General features: G+C 44.6%; 1 protein-coding gene across 8 annotated transcripts; it reads right to left on the bottom strand.

The window, feature by feature from the left end:
* Positions 1–8: 8 nt before the first annotated feature.
* Positions 9–27,139, bottom strand: gpatch8 (G patch domain containing 8). Of its 8 annotated transcripts, XM_076086442.1 has the most exons (11): positions 27,006–27,021; positions 22,742–22,819; positions 21,823–21,858; positions 18,898–18,916; positions 15,934–16,006; positions 9,767–9,808; positions 7,572–7,639; positions 6,010–6,096; positions 5,724–5,867; positions 5,483–5,613; positions 9–5,128 (listed from the first exon to the last, which is right to left on the bottom strand). In XM_076086442.1, the coding sequence occupies exons 7-11, from the start codon at positions 7,596–7,598 to the stop codon at positions 1,180–1,182; spliced, it is 4,338 nt and encodes a 1,445-aa protein (XP_075942557.1). In that variant the 5' UTR covers positions 7,599–7,639; positions 9,767–9,808; positions 15,934–16,006; positions 18,898–18,916; positions 21,823–21,858; positions 22,742–22,819; positions 27,006–27,021; the 3' UTR covers positions 9–1,179. The 8 variants fall into 8 exon arrangements, with proteins under 8 accessions (XP_075942557.1, XP_075942559.1, XP_075942553.1 ...); XM_076086444.1 differs by lacking the exons at positions 18,898–18,916; positions 27,006–27,021; XM_076086438.1 differs by lacking the exons at positions 9,767–9,808; positions 18,898–18,916; positions 21,823–21,858 and having other exon boundaries at positions 27,006–27,139.
* Between the last annotated feature and the right edge of the window lie 834 nt (positions 27,140–27,973).

The following is a 27,973-nucleotide window of genomic DNA, read 5'->3' as shown; positions in this document are numbered from 1 at the left end:
GACACGCATGAACTCAAAGATTTTATTTGCTGAAACAGTAAGTTCTTAAAAAATACAGAGTTGCTACTGTTTGACAGATCACCATCTTTTCCATCTGAAGCGGGCTCATTTATAAACAAACGTGATAAAATAGGTACACGTGACCGCCTTCCTTCCAGCTCTTCATTCTGCTTTTTCCAAAAACCAAAACCTCTAGAATGTTAATCTACAGCAGTTTTATTTACAAAATTACACAAAAGCAAAAACACAGCTCTTCTTTTGAAGAGCATTCTGGAAAATAATTTAAAAACAGAAAAATACAATTATTGCAGTATACTACAATCTTATTGTTACATGATGCAAACGCACCACCTCGATGTACAGATTTTCAGTGCAATTTATTCAGGTGCACCCTCACCACAGGGAACATGAGCTCTGCCTCAGAGCATCAGGGATTCAAACCCCCGACGTCACCCGAGAGAGGACCTTCTTATGTCATACCGATTTGTACACCATAGCTGTAATTTCATATGGTCACCATTGGTGGGATTCTTCACATTACACACTGATATATGTACAAGTTACTGCATTACAAAGAGAGAGACTGAGGAGCCAATAGAGAGCAAGTAGTCATATGAAAACAAACAATATCAGTAAATATAAGTACGTCTCTGAAGGTTACATTACAGAGTCGAAGCTGTTCGCCGACCACGTACTCTTAACATGAAGTCAGCCGTTACGTCTCTTTGGCTGCCAGAATGAGCAAAAACTGAATATTTTGTACGTGGAAAACAAAAAAAAGAGACTCCAGTGGTTTCTCTGATTAATCACTGAAACACAAATACATGTTGTTAATAGACCTCAAGCTGGAATATAAACTAAAGTGTTGAGGACGTCTTGTTAAATCTACCCCTCCGGTTTACAAATTTGGGGCAAAACATGAAAAAGAAAAATTCTCACGAGCCAGAAGAAAAAGTTGACGTCCATTTTGGACCCAACACAGGCAGCACCACTTTGTGGCTACAACGTCTGCGCTGTGCTGGCCGGTCAAAGGGAAGTTTATCGACAGCTGCCTGTCTCTCACTGCCTGCGTGTTGCTGCACAGACTTCATCTTAAAGTCCTGAACCAAGCCGGCTCAGGTGAAGTCTTTCTTCCAGTGGTTGGGTGCTGGGACTATACTCCTTCACTTATATCATTACTCAGGAGCCGTGGTTGGGTGGGTGCTGGAGGTCCTGCCCTGAGAAGATTGGGTGTAGCAGTGGGTGGAGTTGGAGAGCCGCTGCTGCAGCAGCCTGAGAGGGCCGGGGCGAGAAAAGGGTGGGGTAGAGGGCTGCATGTGGTAGATGGTGGAGAGCTAAGGGACTGTGGTGGAGTGCAGACGCTGGGATAATATGGATAGGCTGACCAGAGAGGAAGGCTGTGTGGTGGGCAGGAATCAGCCCGGCGTGTTGTAGCTGGTGTCCCAGAGAGTGACCGAGGGAGTGGCTCAAATGAGACAGGGAGATGGGGGTAAGGTGGTGGTGCTGGGGAATGTGGTGGTGTACCTGGGCCAACTGGGCATGTGCAGGGTGTGGGTGGTGGGCGTGTGCCGGGTGGAGGCCCATGGCCGCAGCGGTGGCGGCATGGTGCTGCAGGATGGCGTGTTGCACCGTGGTGATCGACGTGCCGGACTGCATGGACATGGTGGGCTGCTGGATGTGGATCTGCTGCATGGCCTGGGGAGGGTGAGCCGGGACCATCTGGGCAGCTGCTGCGGCGGCGGCGGCGGCGGCTGCAGCTGCGGCGGGAAACTGCTTGACCTGCTTGGCCATGAGCTGCTGCTGGATGTGCTGCTGCGCCGCCTGCTGCAGCTTGCTGTATTTCTCCATTTCCTCCGGCGTGAACGTAATGGGCTGACTCTCTAGAGGAGCCAGTCCGTCCTCCTCTGCCTCCATGACCTCCTCCTCCAGGGTGGGCGGTGGGTAAGCAGGGTAGGCGTGCATTGGCGGCTGCTGCATTTCTGTCATGAGCGGGTCCATCATGGGATTTTGAGAGGGGTCCTGTCCCGGTTCTACTTGGTACTGGGGCATCGTCATGGAAGGGTCCTGTTCAAACAACGGATGGGGTTCTTGGTGCAGCTGGGCCTCTGGAGTGGGATGGGGTGCCTCCTCCTGCACCACTGTGACCTGTGGGGCCTCCTCCACCTTCTGGACCGGTGGAGCCGGAGGTGGTGGTGGAGGGGGGAACTCCCTGATGGGCTCTACCAGGATAACCTCTGGCTCAGAGCACTTCCCTGCTCCTGACTTCTCTCCCTCATTGGGTCGGGTCAGAGGAATCATCGGTTTCTTCGCAGCCTGCAGCTTACCAAAGAGCGGCAGCATGGCTTTGCTTCCCAGGGTCGGCGGTAGTTTGGGACCAAAGTATCCCTGTGGTGGGTCCTTGATCTTCAGCCCAGATTTTGTTCCTGTGGTAGAATCATTAGAGCTCTTCTTAGACTGAACCTTCTCCAGCAGCTGGCGAGCAGTGAGGCTGTTCTTCTGCTCCCCTGCATCCCGTGACCCCCCTGGCCTGAGAGACTGCGAGCTGGATGAATGATTGTTGCGGTTAAGGCCTCGCGACGAAGATGAACGTGGAGACTGGGAGCGGTAGATGCAAGAGCGGTTGAAGTTTTTGCGCTGTGCGTCGGTGTCTACTCGAGCCCTGGGGGCTCGTCGGCGAGACGAGCCTTTGGTGGAACTGGAGGAGCGGCTGGCGGAGCTGTGGCTGCGGCTGTAGCTGCGCCTCCAGGATCTCGCGCTGGTGCTGCGGCTCCAGCTGCTGGAGCTTCTGGAGCTGCTCCGATGGTGCCGCCGGTGCCTCTTCCTGCGGCTGTAGCTGCGTGAACGTGAGCGGGAGTCTTCTGAGGAGGAAGAAGAGGACCGATGTCTCCTGGACCGTCTCCGTCCTCGGCTCCCCCTCCGCTCATACTCGGAGTCTGACGAGCGTTTGGAGTGCCTCCGTCTGCGACCCTCTTTGCTGTATTCGCTGTCGCTGTCCGAGTAGCTCCGGCGGCTGTAGGCGCTGCTGCCCGCCGAGGAGCGCTCGGAGCTGCTGGAGTACGAGTGACTGCGGGTGGTCTGGCCGCGATGGCGTCGGCGACTGCTGCCCCGTCTCTCCCCCCGTCTCGAGGAGCGGCTGCAGGACCGGCGCGATTCCTCACTGTGGTGGCGCCGTTGTTCCCGAGGACTTGACCTGTGATGACGTGAGCGCTGAGCATTGGAGCCGCCTTCTTCTTCACTCTCGCTGCTGGGAGGTCTACCGGGACCGGGACTCTTTTGGGCCGAGGTGGAGCAGGAGGCACTTTGAGGTGCACTGGAGTCAGTCTTTCGCCGCTTGGCGCTGTGCTCCTCTGAGGAGTTGACCTTGTCGGTGCCTTTTCCGGCTCCTCCTTCCTCTGCTCCAGACTTGGAAGGCACTTCCTTAGCAGCACGTTTCCTCTTACCCGACTCTACTCCTGTATTTCCTGTATTTCCCGTAGCCCCTCCCCCTCCAGTTGTCACCGTAACAGAGGAGGCAACAGCTTTTTCTTCTGACTTTGGTTTCTCCTTTACTTTTTCCTTTTCCTTTTCCACCCCTGCTGCCTCTTCTTGATCCGGAGCCTTGTTTTTGCTTTTCTTCCGCTTGTGTTTTTTCTTCTTTTTGGGCTTCTCTTGCGTCGCCTCAGTCTCGCCCTCCGCATCGTCTTTGGCTCCCTTGTCTTTTCCTTTGCGTTTTGAGTGCTTTGCAGACTTCTTATGCTTCTTCTTTTTCTTTTTCTTCTTGGCGCTACTGCTGCCAGTTGCAAGCTTTTGCTCCTCACTTTCTGGTTGTCCGGGCTCTCCCGTCATCGTTGGCTTGTCTTTGTCAGCGCTGGTCCCAGCTTTATTAGTCTTATCTCCTTCAGCGGTGGAGGCAGCCAACTCTTTCCCCTTGTGATCAGATTCTTCACAAGGCTTTGAGGACTTTGCCGCTTTCCCGCCACGCACTCCTTTGTTGCGGGACAGCTTGAAGTCAAAGTAGAGCGGATTACAGCTGTAAGACAGGGAAGGCTGGGCTTTTGTGAACTCGAGGAGCTCAGAGGGCCACTGCAGGGTAGTGCTCTCATCTTTACTCAGGACTGGGAAGAAGGGACCTGTGGGGATTTTAGGGCCCGAGTTGGAATCAGGAGCATCCTGTGTGCTCTCTGCTTTTTGTGGAGGTGAAGTGGGTACAATGGGAGCTGTATCTGCCTCTAACGAAGAGACATCCTCCGTCTCTAATTTAGGCGATGGAGGAGCTGGCTCTGGGTCCGGGGGTGAAGTGATATTATCTTGTTCTTTTTCAGTCATGCACTCTGTGACGTCGGGTTCTGTCTGTTCAAGACTATCTTCAACCTTCTTCTTCTCCTCCTCCTCTTCTTCTTCCTCTTCCTCCTCTTCTCCATCTTCCTCCTCCACCTCTTCCTCTTCCACTTTGATCAGACACTGATCAGTGGCCTTCATGAACAGCAAGAACTGGAAGTGAGGCTTTACCCGGCAGTGAGCCGGAGGTATGTAGTGATAGTACTCGGGCTCCTGTCCAGCATATCCTTCCTCTTTTTTCATCATCATCTTCAGTTTGTGGAGAGTGGAGGCTAAAGAGGCTCCGTCGTCAGGCTGCTGCACCTCCTCCGTTGTCGTCGTCGTCGTCGTCGTCGTCGTCGTCGCCGCCGCCGCCGCCGCCGCTACCACGATGACAGCGCTCTCTCCTCCTTCCCCTCCTTCTGATCCTGATCCTTCCTTCGGGCTGTTTGTGCTGCTGCCAGATGTCTCCTCTTGCCCTCCGGCCTTTTCTCCCTCCTGGCCCTCCTCTTCCTCCATAGCTTCCTCTCCATGATCTGCAAACACTGCAGCAACCGTCTCCAGCTTCACTGGGGCTTTCTTGGCGAAAGAGAAGGACACGCTGACTTTGGATGCTCCACTAGGTGTTGGGGAGGTGGCGCTGCTCTTCCCCAGAGAGAAGCTGATGGTTGGAGCTGGCTTTGGGGAAGTTTCCTCACTTTTGTCTGCAAAAGATCCTTCCAGGACACAGTCTGTTAGAGCCGTGTTCTCAGGCGTCAGGTCGCCATCTTCTGACTTCTCTCCATCCACCGCAACTGTGGTAGGTTTGAACATGGGCCCACTTCCTGGAGTACTGAAACACAAACGCATGATAATGAGATGTGGCATCAGGACGTGATTGACCCTCTGCTAAGCCTCGTCTTCAGTATCAGGATTCAGTTTTATCAACTAAAAATAGACATTGAAGGAATTATTAAAGTATTTAACCGTCTTCATTTCGGGATCAATGCCCTCTAGACAAGTCTAAATTCTATAATTTGACCTAGTGTGAGAGTTAGAATAATATTAAATCTATATTTTTGGTTTTAATATGTGGTTTTTGTTGGACGGTGACCCTTCAAAACACAGCAGACATGCTATTGTGCTACAACCACAGATACATGTTCAAATCCAGCCAGCAGAGGGCAGTCCAGGAACAAATCCTTACCGGTCCTGTTGTTTCCTCTGCTCGGCCAGCTCATGCAGTCTGCGTAGCATCTTTTCATGCTTCTTCCCACCTTTACGGGTCCGGGATGAAACGTTGCGAGCAAACTCTCTCTGCTTGAGCTCTTTAAGCCGCTGCATTAGGATTAAAGACGGGGAGAAACAAAAACACATCAGGATCTCTGCTCTCACAGGAAACAAAGACAACAGATCTCCATTAAGAGTGAACTGATCATCACAAGTACCTGCTTGTGAGCGTGGTCGTAAGAGTTGATGTGGTTGTCAAATTCCTGGTGTTTGGTGTACTGTTTGTCACATAGCTCACAGTAGAAATTGGCTCTCAGGTCTTCCAGAGCCTTTGCGATGGCTTTCTCCTTTTCCACCTGGTCCTGTTGTTGATAGGAAATACATGAAGGAACGAGTGAATGTGTTTTTAATTCCACTTTTTAGATCGTACTACAGCAGCCCTACCAGTATGCGTGATAGAACCAGCACTGACTCTCAGGACAACACACCACTGAAGGACCTCACCTTGTATTTCTGCCGCAGTTCTTCTGTGTCCTCCTTCTCCACTTCGAGCACTCTTCTCTTCTCTGTGGCGTCCTCTGCATAGTCCAGCTGAAATCAAAAGGGAGCGGTCCAACTTCATCTTATATTCCATTCATGGTTTTAGTAAACCGAGTGGACAAGCTGTTACGCCGTTGCCACATACGGGCTACCGGGGCTCTGATTGGTCCGTTTTGTGTTTCTGATGCCGACAGATTGCTTCAGTCCGACTGAAATCCTATTTAGTCAGTTGGCTGTATCAAAACAAGTCCATCTACGTAGCCGCATTAATGCAAAAGGGACAATCCTCCCCGAGAGAGATGAATGATACTCGGCAGGAACTGAATTTCCAGGAACGTTTGCGTTCTGCAGGCGGCAGATGTGAAGCATCTGCGCGTTTATTGAGGCAGCAAGCGTTACTACATCTTATGATATCTCATGTCTGATGGGCTGTCCCATCTCTACGGTGTTTGTTGGGGGTCAGGGCTCTTTAACAGACATCTTGACAAACCACCGTGCTTTGCGCTCAGGATCACGGTCACGTCGTAGCATTGAGACGTAACCCGCACCATGAATCTGTCTCTACTGACCGATTAACATTCGGCACCCATAAATTCATTCAGGCGAGTGCTCTGCTGGCATCCGCCGCGATCAGATGTGCGTGTCAGGCTGGTGAAGCGTGATTGATCATTTCAGAGAATACTTTTCACTGCTCAACAGTCCGATGCTGCCGAGCTTTACACGACTCCAGCTGAACACTTGGCTCTGTGCACGCATGGTGCTCTGCAGCTCAGTTGTGTGTTTTCTGCCACAGATCTTCATGGATTTAAATAACCCAATAATTCTTACAGAGATCGTTTGGCATGTCAGCACTTGAGTGAATGATCAATGGTTGTGTGTTACCACACGTTCTTGATTTAAAATACCTCTCAGCAGTCGTTGCAGCGAATTAAGGTTGAAGATTACGTGAAAAGGTGAGACCTCAACTAAGAAAGGGTCCAACAAAAACACGATACTTATTTTCAGGTGATCATACACTAAAGAAAACTATTCTATTTCTGCCATTATATTCCCCGTTCATGCAACAAACTGTTCCTTTAAGCTGCTGGACGCTGGGTTTGGACGATTCAACAAATACATATCGATATCAGTGATTAGCCGAGTACATGTTATTTAATAGTCTGCCTCCAAAGAACAAGAGGGAAAACAGGACAAATAGGGAAAAGCTGCATGTAGAGTCAGCATATTTTCACATCCGACTATGAATTAAGGTTTTTTTTCTGATCGAACCAGAGTTGTTGAAAGCAGTTAAACGATCCTTAAGCTAAGTTCAGTCATAGTTCTGAGAAAGAAACTTGAATTCACAAAGTGTACAGTTGTATTTTTTTGTTCAATCACAAAAATAGGTGCGAGTTACTTCAGACAAAAAAAGCTAAAAGGACACTAATAATGTGTAGCAGGACATTTAAGACCTGCCGGATGCTTCTACTACGTCCTCTTTAAGAACGATGTAACAAGGGATGGCGATCAAACAAACAGCGTCTTACCTCCATCTCCATGCGTCCCATCCCCATGACATCATATTTGAGGGTGATGGGCACGGGGTCGGTGCGTCCTGAGGGAAAAGAGACAGAGAGAGGACGAGGTGAGTCTCTGAGACGGGGACGGGGGGCCAGCTCGGAGACAGCCTGCTTTTAGAGCATAGGGTGCTGGGGTTAGAGAATTTTTGCCTTGAAGTGCAAAGAGACCAGAAAGCTACAGTGAACCAAACACCAGCCATTCTCACAGCTCACTGCAGCCACCAAGAGGAGACCAATTTATCCTTTAAGGTTCCTCACACTGGACCTGGCTGCTGATCTGCATTGTGATTGAGTCAAATTAGCTGCAATGATTAAGTGAGTGAAGGGGCAGCAGAGACGGATACAGTTCACTAGAAACAAGACGGTCAGCTTTGGAGCCGATCTGTTTACTTATCTTTTCAGTGTGGTCGCACCGCCCACCACCCCTCCTCCACCCGCTCACTGCTGCAGTCCCAGAATGCCAAATTTACCAAGGACGCTACAGCTTGAGGGGCTGCGTGTGTGTGCATGAAGGGAGTTGCAACGGGCCGAGCATGGAGGCTGCCACTGCGACACCCTCCATGAGAGGAACAAAGCCTCCCGATGTTATCAGAGGCCTGTTGCAGCATCTGGCTGACCCTTGCAAGCCCCTTCAACTGTCCCGAGTCCCAAATTTGCTCCCTTGTACCCCCCCCTCTCTTCGTCATCATAACTAGAAGCTACAAAGTTATTTATTTTTCTAAGTTACGTAAGCTGTGAAAAGAGCTGGATCGGAAGGAAATTAACTGTAGGAAAATAAACAAACCAAAGACAACCAAACAAACCAGAATGAAACATTAAAGATATATAAATAAAAAAAATCAAAACTACTTTGGAGATTGACACAGAATTGCTTAATCCACTCATAAATCAGCCAAACAAAGCAGAGAGAAAGACAGTCAAATTAAAAAAAGACACAAGCACTGAACTACAGCAGAGTGACGTCACAGGCCAGGTATCGCCATGGTGACAGTGCAAGGGATGGGGATACTTACCTGGTAAAACATGGGGGGGGGGGGGGGGGGGGGGGGGGAAGAGACAGACAGACATGGGGGAGGGGGGGGAGGCGGGGCTCAAAACAAAAAGGCACATAAATAATTTGGACTAGTTCTGCTGCTCCTGATGCCAGCCACAGACAATAATCAATCTCACGGATTGTCAATTCAGTTTGGTTTCAGTTTTTTTTTTCTCCCACATATTTCAATTTGTTTTAAATTATTATCGTATGTATACCATTGGGCATATGGAATAATAACAAGCATTGGGCTTGAAAATATACAATCAAAGTCTAATTGCTGTGATGGATGAGCCGAGTCGGGGCATTGGTTTATTTATTTAATTAAATCCTTTGAGCCCAGAGACAGCGTGTATAATGTACTAAATATGAATGCATTTAGAGGCTTTAATCTATGAATTTATGACTTTATATTGAGCTACTTCCTCCTACCTTCCTGGACGGAGGAAGGTAAGAATATTACTCAAAGCCAATATCTGTGTCATTCCTCCTCCGTGAGTAATTTAGTCATCACAGCCCAATGACATGTTCATTGTGAAATCATAGATGCATGGGCATTGGAACATGTATCGGCCTAGCTGGACTCTCAGTCCCACTGCAGTGTCCGTCAGCTGGAGAAGCCAGCTCTTTTATTTCGTGATTGCGTTGAGAGAACGGATTGTGCGATATCTACGTCTACAGCGGTAGAGAAGTGAAACCTTGGGTCTGTGTGTCAGCCACTGCAGTGGTCTGTCTGAACCGAGTCACGAGCCAGGCCCAGAATTACAGATTAATGAACAATTACAGTCATCCCAAACTATCACCAATCTTTAAACACAGTGACAATACTTCCACATTACCCATTCCAGTGGAAAAGAAAGGGACCAGACAAAAACAATGTGCATCTAAATCACAGGGTGTGAATCACAAGGTTTCAAAAAAACAAAAAAAAACTGAAAACAAACAAAATGACAACGTTCTAGAGTAAACATACGCATGATAATACACAAGCAGCAGAATGAGGACTAATACAGAGAGGATAGAAAGCCTATGTAGCATTGGTGCTCTGATGAGAGGAAAACAAAACAAATGGGAGAAATGAAAAGAAAATTAAAAAAACAATTCAATTGGGGGATAAAATAACATTTACCACTAAGTTTACCATCAGCACAACATGGGCAGGATCAAATCGCTGTAAAAAAGAAACACCAATTGGTTAAGCAGGAAGATTGAGGCACATAGAGAAGGGAGGGTGGGGTTGGGAGTGTGGTTTAGGGGGGTTTAATACCAGAGGGGCTTCAGTGTGTCACCCTTCACTCAGGGCTAGGTGCTTACAGGGGTCTCCTCTCACCACTCTCTCCCAACCACTCGTCCCCAGGCTCCTAGCCGGGCGTCGTCTCGACCACAATATGCCCCCAAGTTACCGAACTACCACCCCCCTTTACCAAGTCAGTAAAAACATTCACTTTTTACCTTCACCGAGCAGAAACGATCAGAATCCCCATCAGTAGTGTCTTTGGAGGAGCTGTACTGGGTGATGCAATGATTTAAAAAAACGTCTGATGGCATATTAACTCTGATAGGTAAAGGAAAAAAGGAGGCGTCTCTTCTAACAAAAGCCATAAATCAAAAGTAACATCTACTTTTTGATTGTTTTATATATATATATATATATATATATATATATAAACATGTGTCCAAAACCACTCTTCTCATTACAGTGGATTTAATAGTGAGTTCGCCATTTTGTTTGCCGCCCGAATGTCTGGTGAGAATTATTACTATTACACCCTATAGTGGACTCAAAGTACCCACAATGCATCGTGAAGAATAGTGTACAACCGATGGTCACGAACCGAGAACTACGGACCATCATACATTGCATTGGCAGACGGTTGAGAGGAGAGAGAGAGAGCTTCACAACACAAACACCCACAAAGTATTTGGCAATTTAGAAAAATACTCCCCCACAATGACAATGACAGCATGTACCACTTTACCACTTCCTTTTTTCTGTTTCGCAATAAAAGCCCGAGACATAAAAGCTGCATCACTACCGACCAGGGGGAAACTTAAATTCACTAATTTCGCTAAAATATGAAACTCAAGTAAATATCTAACATGTATTTAACACAAACATGCATGTCGGTATTTATCATGTATGTATTGTGTATTTATCATGCATGTATTGTGTATTTATCATGCATTTATCATGTATGTATTGTGTATTTATCATGTATTGTGTATTTATCGTGCATTTATCATGTATGTATTGTGTATTTATCATGTATTTATTTATCATGTATTGTGTATTTATCATGTATGTATTTATCATGTATTGTGTATTTATCATGTATGTATTTATCATGTATTGTGTATTTATCATGTATTTATTTATCATGTATTGTGTATTTATCATGTATGTATTGTGTATTTATCATGTATGTATTGTGTATTTATCATGCATTTATCATGTATGTATTGTGTATTTATCATGTATTTATTTATCATGTATTGTGTATTTATCATGTATTTATCATGTATTTATCATGTATGTATTTATCATGTATTGTGTATTTATCATGTATTGTGTATTTATCATGTATTTATTTATCATGTATTGTGTATTTATCATGTATGTATTTATCATGTATTGTGTATTTATCATGTATTTATCATGTATGTATTTATCATGTATTGTGTATTTATCATGTATTTATCATGTATGTATTTATCATGTATGTATTTATCATGTATTGTGTATTGATCATGTATTTATCATGTATGTATTTATCATGTATTGTGTATTTATCATGTATGTATTTATCATGTATTGTGTATTTATCATGTATTTATCATGTATGTATTTATCATGTATTGTGTATTTATCATGTATTTATCATGTATGTATTTATCATGTATGTATTTATCATGTATTGTGTATTGATCATGTATTTATCATGTATGTATTTATCATGTATTGTGTATTTATCATGTATTTATTTATCATGTATTGTGTATTTATCATGTATTTATCATGTATGTATTTATCATGTATTGTGTATTTATCATGTATTTATCATGTATGTATTTATCATGTATTGTGTATTTATCATGTATTTATCATGTATGTATTTATCATGTATGTATTTATCATGTATTGTGTATTGATCATGTATTTATCATGTATTGTGTATTTATCATGTATTGTGTATTTATCATGTATTGTGTATTTATCATGTATGGTCCAACAGACGACGTCGATCCGGCACGTTTTAATCGCGCGACAGCTATGACGTAATTAACGACGCAGAGAAAATGGGCGAGTAGCGTCTGATTTCACTTTGCTGGTGAGCTCACTATGAAGTCCAACTAGACGTTCACCAGGAAGTAGTGAGTGAGTGAATGATTTGGGACACAGCTGTGGTTTAATATCTAGTCTGAGATGACAGACGCCTCTAGGGACGACCACCATTTCCCCCCTTTGAGCTTTTTTTTTGTTTTTCAACAAATCTCCCAGAGATTCTTTCATTTCCTCCTCGCTCGCCTACAGCCAGCAAGCTTGTTTAGGGATGTGCTCGACCCCGGAACAAGTGAACACATGACACACACATAAAATGTACCCGAGGAAAGAGCCAGCAAGGCTTTGAGCAGTGCTTAGAGTGGGGTCTGCGTTGCTAAGTGGCAGCAGGTTTTTACCAAAGTACACTTGGAAATGTCAACTGTGCACCCCGTCTGGAGCGTTACATTTCACTCTATGGTGTGAAAGTGGGAGTTCAGCGTGTTACCTCCAACACTGCTTAAAGCCCCAGGTGAGTGTGACGGTTTGAGGCAGGCAGGAGTTGCACCTCTGGGACAAACATGCTGTGCAGGAGGGGCAAAGAAACTGGGGGAGGAAGGGAGCGTTTAACCATGGGGACGGAGACAGTCGGGGGTGTAGAAGGGTGGTGAGATTCTCCCTGTAAGTTGACTCTATGGCCCGGTCAGTAACAGATACACACACACACACATCTCAGTCCCACATAATGACCACAAACATACAAGTCTCACAGGTTTGGAGGTAGAAACAGGCAAACAAGCAGAGGGGGGGAAACTTTGTCTACTCTGCAAGCCATTCAAAGTCTGAGCCGTGGTTACAGCCAATCAGATACCCGACAGCAGCAACGGAAACTCAGAGGAAACAATAAAAATATATACGTGGAGACGATGATTCTAAGGGATGTGATGGAATCATGGCTTCCTAAATCGACCTCGATTTAAAATGGATTTTTGTTCAAATCGAAGCAAGTCATTCTCTTTGTGCAGATTGAAATAAAGGTTTAGTGATTATGAAGCAAAGAGGAGGAAGCTGACAGAGGCCATTAGCCTACGGTACACTGTAAAAGGGTGTTACATTGAGGTCAACTGCAGAGTGGGAGAAAGAAAACACACCCACACACACACACACACACACACACAGACATACAGAGGGGATCCAACAAACCTTACCTAAAAAGGGGCAAAAGGACAAAAGAAGAATAAGAACAAAGTCAATACAGTGAAAAACTTAAAAAAGGGGACACAATGCTTTCACTTCAAAAATGTAAAAAAGAAAAAACCTTCTCTTCTTGCAAAGGAGGACAGGAAAGGAGAGGAAGATTATAATGATTATCCAGCACACTTCAACGTGATTCAAGGGTGCAGTTGTGTTTGTGAGCCGACTCCTAAGTGCATTAAGCTAATTAGAGGAGAGATAGTGGGCTCCAGCAGTGGGCCGGTAATTCCTACAAAACAACTGGACACACTTTGCCGCAGTCTCATCTGCCCACAAAGCAGGATGCTTACATAACCACACATCAGCGGTGCCAGCGGCAGAAACAAGAGCACAATCAGCCCCTGCAACTTGCTCTCTCCTCCACACAAAGGCTCACATCCTTAGCACATCAAATAGATGCTGTTCAGCCATTCAAGGCCAGATGGAAATGTACAACGATGCACACTAAACGCTCAGAAATGACTGCCGTGTTGTTACTCTTCATACAGCCTGAATGAAGCGGCGTCCTGGTCTACTCTGGTCCCTGGCCATCGTCAGGCCGAGAATACCTAAGAGACGACACCGGGAGCCGAGGCCATATAGGCACATGAAGAAGAGGTGCTCGGCCGCCAGGGAGCAGCTCAACAGCTCACCAACACACGCAATAAACATTGAATCTCTAAATGTCTGAACACAGTATATCATGGCTCTCCGATCAGACAATGTGGAGAGCAGATATAAACAAAGATACGAGGTATTTACAAGAAAAGCCGGCCCGTCGGACTGTTTCCCCACTGAGGTAAATAAATCTGTTTCCACCAGAGACGTTGAAACAGATACGTTTCTTCTTCCTCCTCTTTTGATCAGCAAACAACGAAATTAAGCACCACAGCAATAATCGGGTAAAGTAAGGACACGTCCAAGCACCCCCACACACAGGTTTCTGCACATCTCAATACCTGAACCACAAACACGAGGACGGCACGGACTGCTCAGTAACCTAACTATGTTTCCTACAAATTGAAAACCAGCACAACACGGATAACTTGTGTCTTTAGATCTACCCTGTGAATTTAAGCTACTCACTTACTTTACTAGCTCAGCATCGGTCCTTATATGTTCATGTGTAAGACTAACTTGTCTTGAGTTTGGGCGTGTGCTTGAAACGGTCCGTTTCTCGTTAAAATGTCTGATATTGAGCATGCTACAGCCGGGTTTCAATGCACTCGAGCAACAAAGAGAAATGAAAAGGATGACAGTGACAGCGTGAGAGTTATAGGAATGAAAGAAGTGAGATTAAAATGGTATGGGCTGAGAGGATAGAGAAAAAAACTCGGCGGGGGAGGAAAGACAAAACCAAATGCCAGAAATTATGCGCAAAAAACGAGCTGTAATCTTCGCAAACTGCAAGGACACGTCGGGCTGCCAGCGATGGCATCACTCACGGACAATGCTATTCATCACCCTCTGTGGAGAAAGAGCAGGGAGGGGTGAGGCCATGAGGAGGGAGTTACAAAAGTAAGAACGAAAGGGAGGATAATAAAGATGAAGAGAGAGGGCGAGGAGACAGGAAGAGGCTCGGTGGAAACAGGCCAGGCTCTGCACCACTGCCTCTGAGCCAACGAGCACACAGCAGGGTTCAGCTAATGAGGCGCTGACGTTAGCCAAGACCAGCCCACACACTCAGCTCAGCCCACAGCGAGTCAATATCAACCGGGCCATCCATCTACAGACGTCTTCAGGATGAAAGCCCTCTACAGCTTATGGAGTTAATTCATCGTGCAGAGCTTACGGAGCATTTTCCTGCTAACGCTTTCTCTAAAAGAGACGGCAATCCTTGATCGTGAAATAAAAATAAAAAAAGGAGAAAACTTCTAGTGTACAGATCATATTAATAGATTACAGTAAATGTTATACAGACTCTAGAGATTTGCACAGATTGCAAGTCTTGTAAAACCTTACGACACAATGCAAACAGACCTAAATCTAGACAGTCTTGTGTGTCTTGGTTCTGGATGGGGTCCAACGTCATTTCCACAGGAGTCTGTTCTGTTAATTGCAAATACAACCGGCCCAGACAAGACGCGAGAGAGGTCTCGTACTTTGCATTCCTGCAAAGAGACAACCACTGGCTAACACGTCTGCTGGTTAGTGCTTCCAGAGTAAAACATGTGCTCTTCGTTATCACTTCTGCATCAGCGCCCCGATACAGAATCAACAAACCGTGCCTCAGAAGAGGAGCAGCATTTAGCTCCCGTAACCACGATATAAACCCGGCAACGTCAGCTGATCAGTTGGTTTGTAACAGAGTAAGATCTGGAGAAGGTACGAGACAGCAATCCAAGTCCATAACCACTTTTTCTCTAAGCTTGCTGGCTAGAACAACTGGAAGTAAATTGTGTTTTTGACGGGGGGGGGGGGGGCTAACTTTAATCTGAATTGCTGTAAACTAAATGCGTAATTTAAAGATAAATAAACACCTCACTCCTATCTCCAAACCCCCCAGGATCCCTGCCCTCAGTCTGAATCCTTTACAAGGCCTCTGGATCGTTCTCCTCCCTCTTATAAGTACGAGGGAACAGCAGCACGAGAGCGACAGGAACAACTGGAATGACGTTTGTTTAAATCAAATTTACCCAGCAACAGACACAAAGGGAAAGATCAGAGGAAGAAAGAGAAAAGAAAAGCTGCCGATACAAAAAAATAAAAACCTGGAAATGTGAGGGGGAAAGACAATGACAGCGTTGTGGCTCAGTACCACCAGCACACATTGAACGTAGGTGTACAGAAGAGGGATTCCTTACCCTGCATGGATTTGCCAAGACCTTGCCCCAACTTCCAGCCATGTTTCTGAAGCAGCTTGTGTCCGATGTTATCCTAGCAGAGAGAACAGAGGAGAAAAAAACCAAAAATATTCCAATAATAAGAGGAGCATTTCCCCGTTCGGGTACTGATCAAAAAACAAAACAAAACACACTTAAAATCACACCATCATCATCAGCACAACCACCACCACCACCACCACCATCATCATCATCATCATCATCATCCACATCACCTACAGCGTGTAACATCAGTGTCTTCCAGCACAAGGAGTGGTGGGGGGGTAGGGGGGGGGGGGGGGGAGAGAGAAAGGGAAGGCTTTCCACACTACAATGGATACATGAGGCTATGTGTAGCCTGGAATCTACAGGACAACCTCCGACAATGGGAGTTCAGATTTAATTTTTTTAAGCAATTTTTTATGTTTTTGGGATGATTAAAATAACACATCAAGTCACATCCACTAACTTGAGAAGTTAGGAGGAGTGGGAGGAAGGAGGGGACAATATATGTATCACACACGCATACATATATGAACCACTACAGAGCAAGGTCTCTGGCACACGTATAGAAAAAAGTGACATGGAAACACGGAAATCTTGCAATTAACAAAACGAGGACCAGAAACTCCAAGCTTGCTGTGATTCCATATTCATGACAAGGGGAGCACCATGAAACATATGCAGCTATCACAAAAAATAAATAAATATATATATATATATAGCGAGAGGAAGAGACAGAAGTGGAGCTAGTGGGCCTTGGATTACCATTACAAGGCCCAGGGTGGACAGAGTGTGCACGCGTGAGGGGATGTGTGGGTGTGCAGGTGAAAAAGAGGGAGACATTGTGTGCATGTAGCCCCATTCCATGTGCTACAAACGGCTATTGTGCAAGTTTTTGGACACCTCAAGCGTCTCTGGTCTGTCATCAATGGCCTGGTCCAAACCATGTGCACACTTTTGATTTAAAATCATTATTAAGACACCACCGATGCCTCTAGTTTGAACATTCTCAAAGATATCATTAGTATTCTTCAAGTAGAAATCATACTTTACAGACCGTCACCAAACTGGAAGGTCGTTTTTTGCTGCTAGGATGAGGTAAAATAACTGACGTTTTCTGCTTTTCTTTCAATACTAATGATTGCTTTGACAAAGTACACAAACACTGTACGTGTGGAGAAGATAAGGCGATGGACGACACATCACAGAGGCGGAGTGCAAGAACATGCACAACAGAATCTCTCTGGGGCCAAATGTACACGTCTGAGACCATTATATCACCAGTATGAGTCAGCAAGAAAACGAAAACATTAAGTGAAATACAAGACCGTCCCACCACTACACACTACGGTACATCCTCAAGCACAAATAAACAGGGAACAATGAGAGCTCTTAATAAGCAGTGTGGGTGTTGTTTTTCTGTTGTGATTATAACTATTCCAAGCTTGTCTAACATTCACCAGAGTGCTGCATTCTACCAAAAAACAAACAAACATACAAACCCAAAAAATAAAAAAAAAGGATATTTATAATCACAAAGAGATCGACTTTCACAAACAGAAAGTGAAGGGGTTGGAACAAAACAGCATGCGGCTTTTTGTTAAAGAGCTTTAACAAAAAGGATTCGTCGGTGTTAGTAGCGCACTGTGAATGGTACACATACAGAAGGGTGGGGGGGTGGGGGGGGTTGGAACAAAACTTTCAACTGGTGTTAGTTTCGGGTGGATCAGGCACAGAGAGGAAGGTGATGGCTCAACAGGGCTCAGTTCTCTTTGACAGGACGGGTGGGGGGGGGGGGGGGGGCAGGCTGAACCATGGTGGAGGTCACTTTGTGGGGGGGGGGGTGGAGGTGAGCTGGGCTTGAATGGGTTAGTGCATGTGAAGGGGAGCGGTAGTCTCACACACACACAGCACGCACTGCATCTCCGCCAACAAGGCCTCGTTTGGGGGTACGTTTGAAGTTTGTTCTCCTTTTGGTTCAGAACAAACTGTTGCCTTCATTTGCCCCATTTAATATCTCTCTGGAAGGGAAAAGTATGTCAGTTGTAAAAAAACAAAAACTGATCACTATCACGGTGACTGGAATAAATCTACCAAAACATCTGGCTGATGTTTGCCTCCAGAGAGAGAGAGGCTAAACAGCTTCACTTCCTGTTTTTTTTTCTCCCTTCTCCATTTCATGGATGTATGAGCTGTGACTGGCAGATCCCTTCCGCTGTGAGAAGAGATAAGAAAGGAATCTGTGCTGGGCCTCACGTGGTGGAGACGACCTCCCTGTGTCCACTCATAACCAGGACATTAAAGACTATTTAACGTCCATTAAAGGCCACTGTAACGTCCCAGAGACGTCCAGGCTGTATGGCTGATAGTGTGTGTTGCCTCCTGCCTGGTGGACAACGTATCTCCTGAAATCCACTGTGGAGGAAAACACTGCAGAATGTGCTGCAGTGAAAGCCTCCCCTCCCACCTGGGTATGCTTCTGTCCCTTACTGCAGCATTATGCTGCAACACTCATCGTGAGCATTTATATTGATTTGGGGGATTAGCTGATCTATGAGGCTTGGAGAAAGGAGGACAATAAAACACGCCCTAAAGTCCTGCTAGCTGACCCAGGGCTGTGTAAGGAAATGGCCTGAAAGCTTAGCGAACATAAGCTCCTACCTTAAATTAAACCTGATTCCTCTTCCAATTCTCTTTTTCATCTCAGTAAGATTAAAATAAATATTAAAAACAAGAAGGGCAGGTTGGCAACAGTCGCAACTGCAGACACTAATAAAGAGATTAGTTTAAAAATGGGCTCGGTAAAGGTTAGAGGCCGGAGATGAGGCGCAGGCTGCGTGTTGACCAACAGATGAGTGCACCAAAAGAGGAGACAGACAGATGAAAGCAACGACGGCGAGTCCAACAGCAGTGCAAGTGGAGTGAAGGCATTTCCATACGAACCTGGCTTTAAAATACTGGGCTGTCAAAAAAACAGTCACACGTGACACAACGTAAGAAACCGGCCAAACGCTTTCAACTGCAATTCTGCTAGCTTCTCTAAGTTCTTACAAATGCAAAACATCTCTCTCTGCTTTTAAACAAACATAGCACTGTATACAAACAGAAAAAAGGTAGGCATGTCAATAAATCCACCAACTGACTGTTAACACAGGAGAAAGGAAAATAGAAAATGTTATCCAAACAAAAGAGATCTATGAGAAGGGATGGTTGGGGGTTTTATTTGGCAGAAAGAATATGGGTAAGAAGTGATATGCAGGGGACCCCATCTAGAGACCTCAGAGGATTCAGGAGCCAGATGGCTTCAGTCTATGCAGCCATGTGCACAGTGTGTTTGTGTAAACAGGCGTATTAATCCACATCAGTGACTGAACCTAAATTAACCCAAATTACATTTTATGTACTCTCCTTTGGATGACATGTTCACATGTTCTGAGAAGATAACCGAGACAAACCCTTGAGGGGGTTACCCATCGTCCTCCCTCGTGTCCCTGAGGAAAGTATTTTGGCGAGTGCTGGTGGAGGACATGGCCCCTCATTAACCTTTGCAGCTCCCTCGTGTGTGCTGCTCTGCACATTCCTGTAGTGATGCAGGTGTGACTAAATGGAAACAACTGTCTCAGTGCATCAAGAACCAAAACAACGAAAACAGAAGGCTCCTACTTGCCGGTGTATGGAGATGAAGTGTGGAAGTGTCAGATTGAACGTGAGGGGATTCAGCATCTCATCATAAGTGATTTGGGGGGGGGGGGGGGAATGACAGAAGCAGAGTCCAAGTAGTAAAAATGTTTAAATATAACAACTTAAAAATACATACTTACCTCAATTCTGAAGGCCCAAATCATCAAGCGGACGTTTATCAAAGTTAATCAAAGTCGGAAGGAGGTCTCCAACGTAAACAGAGACCGCTAACACTCGCATTCCCATTGAAGCAAGGTGGTCAGGCAAGGTGCCGACTTTAAAGGGAACATTTGGAGGGCCTCAGCAATGACCTAAATTCAGTGACAGCTGGTGCACTACTATCCTAAGAAGTCTCCTTTCTGTGACATGTCTTGCTGTAACCTGTGTAGCGGTGCGTCTTAGATTTGTGGTGTGTATGTTTGGCGTCTGTGGCTCTGAGGCTGCCCGCTGCATATCGCTCTGGGACCGGGTCGGGAGGGGGAGGAGGGAAGGTTGGAAGGGGGGGGGGGGAAAAGAGGACGAGGGAGGGATGAGTCTGGGAGGAAAATCGTAGTAGTGATTAGGACAGACTGTTGAGATATAATAGTACTGAATGCTACCAAGTTAACACATGCAATGCAAAAACAATGTTAGAGAGAAAGAGCAAAGGCCAAAAAGGGGGAAAGACAGAAAGAGAAAAAAGATCCCAATAAAGTACCACAGACCTCTAGCTGCCTATAGATCACAACACAGAGCGGCGGGGGAGGGGCTCCGAGCAGCTGGGCTCAAGCATTCACGAGCAGATCACGGATGTAACGCGTGTTCAGGTTCAAGAGGCCTCTAACAGCACGGTCACATACTATGTGTTTTAACATTTCATGTAAATCATCGTCGAGGCCCTTGGCTAGCACGTTGGAACATGCTGCCTTTGAAAGAGGAGCTGTGTCCTTTGTGTCATGAAGCACCTGATGTGACGACAGGCGAGACCAAATCCTCTAAAGTTATCTTCAGGTTAACAGTTTTAAATCGGTGGCAAACCTTCGTGGTTACTTGCCTGTGGATGAAAAGTCTGCCACCTTCTTTACCTTCCAAAGAGACTGGTGTGCGTGTTGTTTTGTTTCTACGGATTTGTGAAGAGCTGTGTCATGCTGCAGCGCGGCCCTCAGCGCCCCTCCACAAATAATAGCGCAGGAGCTAAAGAGCCACTCAAGCCAGGTGAGCAGGCCACCACCCACACACACAGTGGGATGTTTGTGTGCCTGGGACAAAGTACGTAAAACATAAAGCTCATCCAGGACGTAACATTGTAATGTTCTTGGTTCTCTAGCTTTAGAAAGCACATGTTCAGGCTACAAATATGATCATAAAGTGTGAAAAATACGTATATGTAAATGTGTTTTTGCTTTCAAGTAGGACGTGTGAATTTGAATATAGTCAGCGAGGACTATTTTTCCTGCTGCTGCTTAAAAACACAAGAATGTTTTTAATATTTATATATTCAAATGTAAAAACATACTTTAAGTTGTTAGTCTAATCAATTTTTTATTTAATTTTTGTTAGCATGCTGTTTCAGTTCTTCTATAATTATATCTATGATACCAATCATTTACTTTGGTTTAGTTGTGCTGCCAATGAGTCGCATCATTTGTTTGAATAGAACTCTAACTGATGAAAAACATGCATTTTTTATTTGATAAGCTTTTAATGATTAACCTATTATTGATCATTACCATGGCTGACGACTGATTAAGTTATATAATGCTTCTGTTTCAGATTGGGAAAACTACTATTATTTTTGATTTATGCTCGGTTGCTGATCATCCATAGCGTTGAGCAGAGGTGAGCGACACTGTGTAGGGAAGAGGAGGTTGGGCCGGCTCACCACAGTGCTTCAGAGACGGGGGGGGGGGGGGGGGAGACAGAAAGAAGTGAGCTTCCTGCGCTATTATCTTTGTGCCTCTTCAGCGAAGAAATGCAGTCCCAGTTGCACAAGCACCATGCCAGCACAGAATGACAGAGGGTACTGTACACCGAATCACTGTGTAGTAGGGAGGGAGCGAGAGCGAAGAGGAGGTAGAGAGAGAATAGAGGTAGAGTGTGACAGTAGTGAAACAGAGAGAGAGAGAGAGAGAGAGAGAGAGAGACAGTCAGAAGCGTTACAAGGACCCTAAAGATAGGAGTAAGAAAGCAGAGCGTGCAAATACAAACCGGGTCATTGCTGCTTAGCTAATAGGGGCCAATTCGCTGCAGGAGAGAAATGTCGAACACCCCAAGTTGTGTACAATAAGATAACTGTCCTATAGACACAAACACTAACAACATGAATTCTAGAGCTACATAGACACACTCATTCAAACACAAATGTGGCCATTCACACCATCTTATGTGCGCTCTCTTGTCTGCTGAGTGGAGTGGAATAAGCACCGCCCACTTTTTATTAACAGGAAAATAACCAGATGTATAAATGTAAACTACATAATCAGGCTGCGTTTAAATCAAAATCTGCCCGGCGACATGAGTTTGTTCTTGTTTAAGAGGGTTTTATTCATGATCACACCCCATACATTTTAAATCAGTGGTTGAATAAGTAAATCACCTAATAAATATAATAAAACTACAGGGCTTTGTACAGCAGACTCCCTCAAATCTATATCTAGTATCCAGAGTAAAATCGTGTCATTACCAAATAGCTAATGTCTTCTGAATGATAGCAAGCAGCCGGTAAAGACGGTGCTTTGTCCACTCCACGCCTTCAGAGTCCTCTCATCTCATAGTGCTAAGATGACTAACAATGACTAATGAGAGACTCGTCAAATGTTTATCAGTTATCTGTACATAAAAACAGGAGGATCTAGCATATACATAATCATTTTAACTGTCACACAGGAAATGGACTAGGCAGAGGACATGGGAAGTGGAGGGGGGGGGGGGGGGGGGACTTAAAGGGGGCATTAATGGTCATGAGACAAGTGATTCTACAGGTTAGGTGGCAAGTGTGTTCGAGAAAACACGGGATACATCTAGACAGAATGAATGGAGTAAAAAGGTGTGGTTCTTATTCCTCCCTGGACCAATCATCCACTCTCACAGCTGGTCCAATGGTGCGGGATGATGGATGCAGCCTTACCGATTCGATGGGCTTGTCCAAGGACGCCTGCTCCAGCTCCAAGTGGCCCTCTTCATACTGGTCAAAGTGATTTCCACCCTGAGGGACACACATTTAAAGGATTGTTTAAGACATATACTTGCTTTCTTTCTTTCTTGGTAGAAGAGCTGAAAGAATTACTCGATTGTTATCTTTTCCTTGCTTTAAAGACTGCATTACAGTAAAGTGATGAGATCTTCTGATCTTACCAGTATTATTGTTCCATTATTCGTATCCACATTACTGAGGATTATCTATGACAAATCATTGTGTAAATATATTGTGAAAGCGCCAACAGTCAACCCGACAATATTGCCGCAACATCTGTGTCAAAGATCAAAGATAGTGATATTTAATTTTACCGGCAGAAGTCAACCGACAGAAAAACACATTTGATAAGAAATTAATCTGTTCAGTAATTGTTCAAGCAAAATGCAGAATATTCCCGACAGTTATGAGGATTTGCTGCTTTTCTAGCCATGTGTAAGAGCACGCAGAATATATTTGGGTATTTCCAGAATCAGTTTAGACAAAATAACCAAGACATCTGGAAAATCATAAGTGAACATTTTTCCCTATTTTCTGACATTTTATAGATATCTTTTCTTTTTACATATGCATTCTTCATAGTATTTAACTCTAAAATGAAAGTAATACACACATTAAATTAACAGCATACTGTTTACTGTCAGCCTGTACAAAGAAATATTTATGATTTATATTTACGGTATATTAAAACATATGAGAAACATCACATTAAAGCTAAGCTCCACACAGCAGGTATATGCTACAACAGGAAATATGTGACTATGCTCGTCCCATTGTGCAGTTATGATATGAACGCGCCTTTGAGCATCAGTTTATTAAAAGCTTTGATTGAAAATGTTCTTGACAGAGTTAAGTTGTCCGTCTCTTTATTTCCTGGCACATGTATTCTAGGAGTGACAGCAGTGAAGGACGACTGCCTCCTCAGGCTATTTGTTATAGCTTTACTTTTACAAATGTATTTTTAAGTCTGTGCCCTGGGTGGAACAGAGAGTGAGTAATGGGCTTACAAGCCCAACTGAAAGCAGTGCGTTTACACAGCAGCCTGTGCTCTGGACAGATGGCTTCCTCTCTTTAGCGGCAGCGGAGAGACGAAGGTCATGTTTGCGAGTCCGTTCTTCTCCTGACCTCAACACAAGCTGAAAGATTCCAATAATAGTCTGCAGTATATTATTTACTAGACGCTTGCAGCTACTAGCCGGAGGACATGTCTATTTGAGAGATGGAACACGCGCAGCAGGATATCTGCTTGTATCACTGTGGACTTCTTGATTTACTGCAAAATACTGTCCAGTCTACAGTACAGCTACACAGCTACTGTACAGCTGCAGCAAACGTTACTGTAAGAAGACAACGCTAACACGGGCTGGGCCATGCGAGAGGCTTACACCCCACGTCCTCTGGGGGAATCTGGTTTTGCATAGATAAGCAACTCCTCACATCAGTCCACAATAATGAGGTGATTTGATGCCACACAGGGCAGTCATTAATTCAGATGAGACCGGACCCCTCATCAGCCTAAGTGAAGTCGGGGATTATGACGAGGGGAGATGCAGGGAAAAGGCAGAGGCTTTATTGACGAACAAATCAATGGCTGCCTGCTCTTCCACCGCCCTCCTCCTGCTGACTCTCTGCTCAGACCACTTACTGTGGTATCAGCACAGCCCCCATCCACCACACTGGCTTCTTATTCTCATTGCTGCTTCCTCATTGCCCAGACTCTGGCACACAAACAACACAGCAATGCTGCATAGCAGTGACCGTCGCTCTGTCCTCTAGATGAACATTACAGGAGCAAATTTGCAGTGAAAAAGTGCACAAACTGTGAAATAGATGCTCCACACAACCTCGAATTAGGAAGTGAGAGAGCTACAGCCAGCCTGAGTCTAGAGTTCTGCAACTCCTGATCAGCTGCATGCTAAAGCTCCAACAACAATGTAAATAAATAGAGCAGACAAAGCTGTTGGACTGGTTGTGCAGGAGATACGAGGAATACCGTCTGTGGGTGTTTCTGGCGCCGTGTTGCTTGGCAGCAGGCTTTAGTCCGTAGAGTTGGAGAGAAACTTTCTGAATACTGAGCATACGAATGCCTTCGCAGCAGATCTCACACACAGAGCTCCACTGTGCTGAGCCGGAGCTGCTCTCAACAGACTCATTCAGACCACACAGCGATTCACCTCTCTCTGACATAAGAAAGCAGAATACTGAGTTCCCATCAGGCAGCAACACAGTGCGTTTAGAGGAAAAAAAACACAAGCAATTCAAAGCAATTACACATGCTTAAACTTGTAATGGGTTTCATTGCATGTCTGGTAATTGACCTATTTCCCCATAGCATTTTCACAAGGAAATAAAAGACTGCTTCTAAAACAAACAGCCACAGCAATTGTAGTAAAGTTCACAGCTATTTTCTATTATATCAAAAGCTTTCAAACCAAGCCAGAGCATCACTGGCTCCTCGTTTGAAAACATTTGGCATTTTATGATGTGAAAGATCAGAAAAAGATGTACGGGTGAGGGGCAAATCATTCATCTATGGCCTTCATCTGACCCTCACTGTTCATACAGCTGTTCTTTACTTCCTTTATAAATCACTCAGGGGGGGGGGAGCACACACGGTCACACACCGATCAATGAAAATGTTACGATTGGCATCAATCTTTGTTACATTATATGTCCACTATCTAGTAGTTATCTCAACATTCATAGTACTGATTATGTTTGTACAATACCACGACAACTTTTCTACTTGGACAATGTGATGTGGGAAAAATGGTTCCTGCAAGAAATGTTTAGAAACTGTTTTGACACCTGCGCATGAAACAGCAGCCCCCAGGTAATCCCACAACTCCAGACTGAAGTTTGAGTCTGGTTTCATTTGATAAAAACACAAATGACTACAGAACACTGTACTTATATTCAGAAGGGAAGGATTCTGACACATCATCTTGCTTCTGAGGCAGCATGTGCAGCAGAACGACACCTGTTTATTTGTACTGCCAGTTGGTAGATTACACGCCAACAATACATGTCAAATAAAAAACATGCTCGGTACAAAGTATGACTGATGCTGGGTAAAGCAGGGAGATTATAATGTCAGCTGAGGAATTTGGATGGAAATAACTGAGGATTTTTATGGTGAGAAAGAAAACAAACAAGGTAACAAACTACAAATATGGATTCATCTTATTTTTGTCTAATCAGTAATGTTGTGTTTGGCTTTTGGTGGGTGTGGTCGTAGATAACAGGCAAGCTACAGACAAACAGCTCAATATGTGGGCTTGTGAAACTCAGCAACTCAGCTCTGGCACTAAATATACAACCTGAAATAACGTCTCAACACAAAAATAACGTTATTATTTTGTCCAGAAGGGACGGATTTATTAGCACAAATAATAGCTAATTTCACACAATTTAAGAAAATAAAGATCCCCTAGTTTACATCTTTGTGCTGCTTTGTTTACAATGAAAAATACATTTAACTGGCATTATAGAAACAAACATAATCCAGGTGAGCTAAATCAGCAACAACAGAGATTAAATGATGCTTCCTTTACAGAAGGAAAACACACAAGTTATAAACGGGTGTATATATTTGCAAAATCAGCAAATTAGTGGCAAATTATGTTATTATTACGAGATATTAGTGGTAGTTGCATCATTAAATTACTGCACCAACATATATCTGGCTGTTACTAGGTAGATTATAACCCTGCTAACGAGCTAATGTCGTTGTATTCTAGTTGTCAAAATGATACAGCCATTTCTAGCTAGTGCTACTAATGTGCGTACCAGTTAGCTACGTGCTAACGTTAGCTATAGCTATCCACAGTTAGCATATGTCGATAAATAACCAGACTACCCAAGGTCACTAACAAGATAGTTGGACTTTAATATCCGTTTTTCGTGTTGCGTGGCTTAAGAGGGCTGCACGACAGCTCACAACCCATGGCAGGAACCAAATATAGCGCACAGCACTAACACGGAGACGTAAAGGGAAGTTAAATACAGAAGAGCCGCAGTGCACTAGCGTTAGCTTAGCTTAGCTTGCAGCGCTAGCTGAGCGTCATCTGGACCGAAATGCACGAGGCTGTTTGAAGTAATACGAAGGCGCACGTGGCGTTTTATTCCGTATTTAAGTGGTAAATGATGGACATGATACAAATATGTGCAATGCGTCAATCAGTCTAACATGCATTACCTGGAAATCACGATCTTCGTTAAACCTAGAAAATCTGTCGGCCATTTTCTGAACAGAGCAGCAGCTTCTCTATCGCTCAGTCTGCGTCCGACTGAAGAGCTGAGCTGCTGCTGATGAGGATGAGGAGGATGAGGAGGATGATGATGTGCACTTCCAAAACCGATGCGGTCACTTTTAATTGACCTTTTCCTCAAATAATTTCCACCAAGATGTCACAATTTCACACATTGAAATGAAGTGAAGCTCTATTAATTCTGTAATGTCTGTAATTAATTTATACTTCAGTATATTCCACTTGTTTACAATATTGGTCTGCTGACAGAGCTGGATTTAGTTTTTTAGTTTTTTATAGAAATAAATAATTGACAAGAATGGAGGCAACGTCCCGGAGCTCCAGACCCATAGCACTTATTTGATTAATTGCATATTTGTTTGGAAAATTGCACCAGCAAAGCACAATAGCAACTATTGCAGGTCCTGCATTATTAAGCAATCTATTTTAATTGTCTGCCCCCTTGAAGGGTTTAAAAATCTAGTTTTAAGATCTTTATTATTCTACTTTATATTGTGCTCACGTGTTGTGAATTTAAAAAATAAATATATGCTTATTCATATTACGACTTACTAACTGACAGACCTTGAGTAGCCTGTTACTCTAAACCTTCTAGCGTTTTATTTATTTATTTGATATTATGTGTTATAAGGCCCATGTCCAATTAACGTCATTGTTGTTTTTGATGAGTGGTACGAACTGGTTTGTCTCTGGTCCACATCATCAATATCTTCTTTGGCCACGTTCACAAGTGATGCAGACTCAGCACATTTCTGGATGAAGCCGCTTAAAAGACTTACAGTGAATCTGTATTGATGTAAGAAACATTGATGTATTTTAGTCCAGTGCTAATGCCACTGTCTGGTTAATACTTGTGGCCTAACTAAGCAAAGACTATTTTAAAACCATGGTTGTT

This window comes from Anarhichas minor, unplaced genomic scaffold (genome assembly GCF_050575085.1).
Source record: "Anarhichas minor isolate MPS153535 unplaced genomic scaffold, ASM5057508v1 ptg000007l, whole genome shotgun sequence".
Lineage (NCBI taxonomy): Eukaryota > Metazoa > Chordata > Actinopteri > Perciformes > Anarhichadidae > Anarhichas > Anarhichas minor.
Note: the sequence above shows the minus strand (reverse complement) of the source record. Positions and strands in the feature narration are given on the sequence as shown.

Excerpts from the sequence above, each read along its gene's own strand:
- gpatch8 (XM_076086438.1), bottom strand. The coding sequence starts at position 27,050 with ATGGCCGACAGATTTTCTAGGTTTAACGAAGATCGTGATTTCCAG. Across the intron at positions 7,640-15,933 it reads TCTTGGCAAATCCATGCAGG|GACGCACCGACCCCGTGCCC; the intron begins GTAAGGAATCCC and ends CTTTTCCCTCAG. Across the intron at positions 5,614-5,723 it reads ACGACCACGCTCACAAGCAG|CGGCTTAAAGAGCTCAAGCA; the intron begins GTACTTGTGATG and ends ATCCTAATGCAG.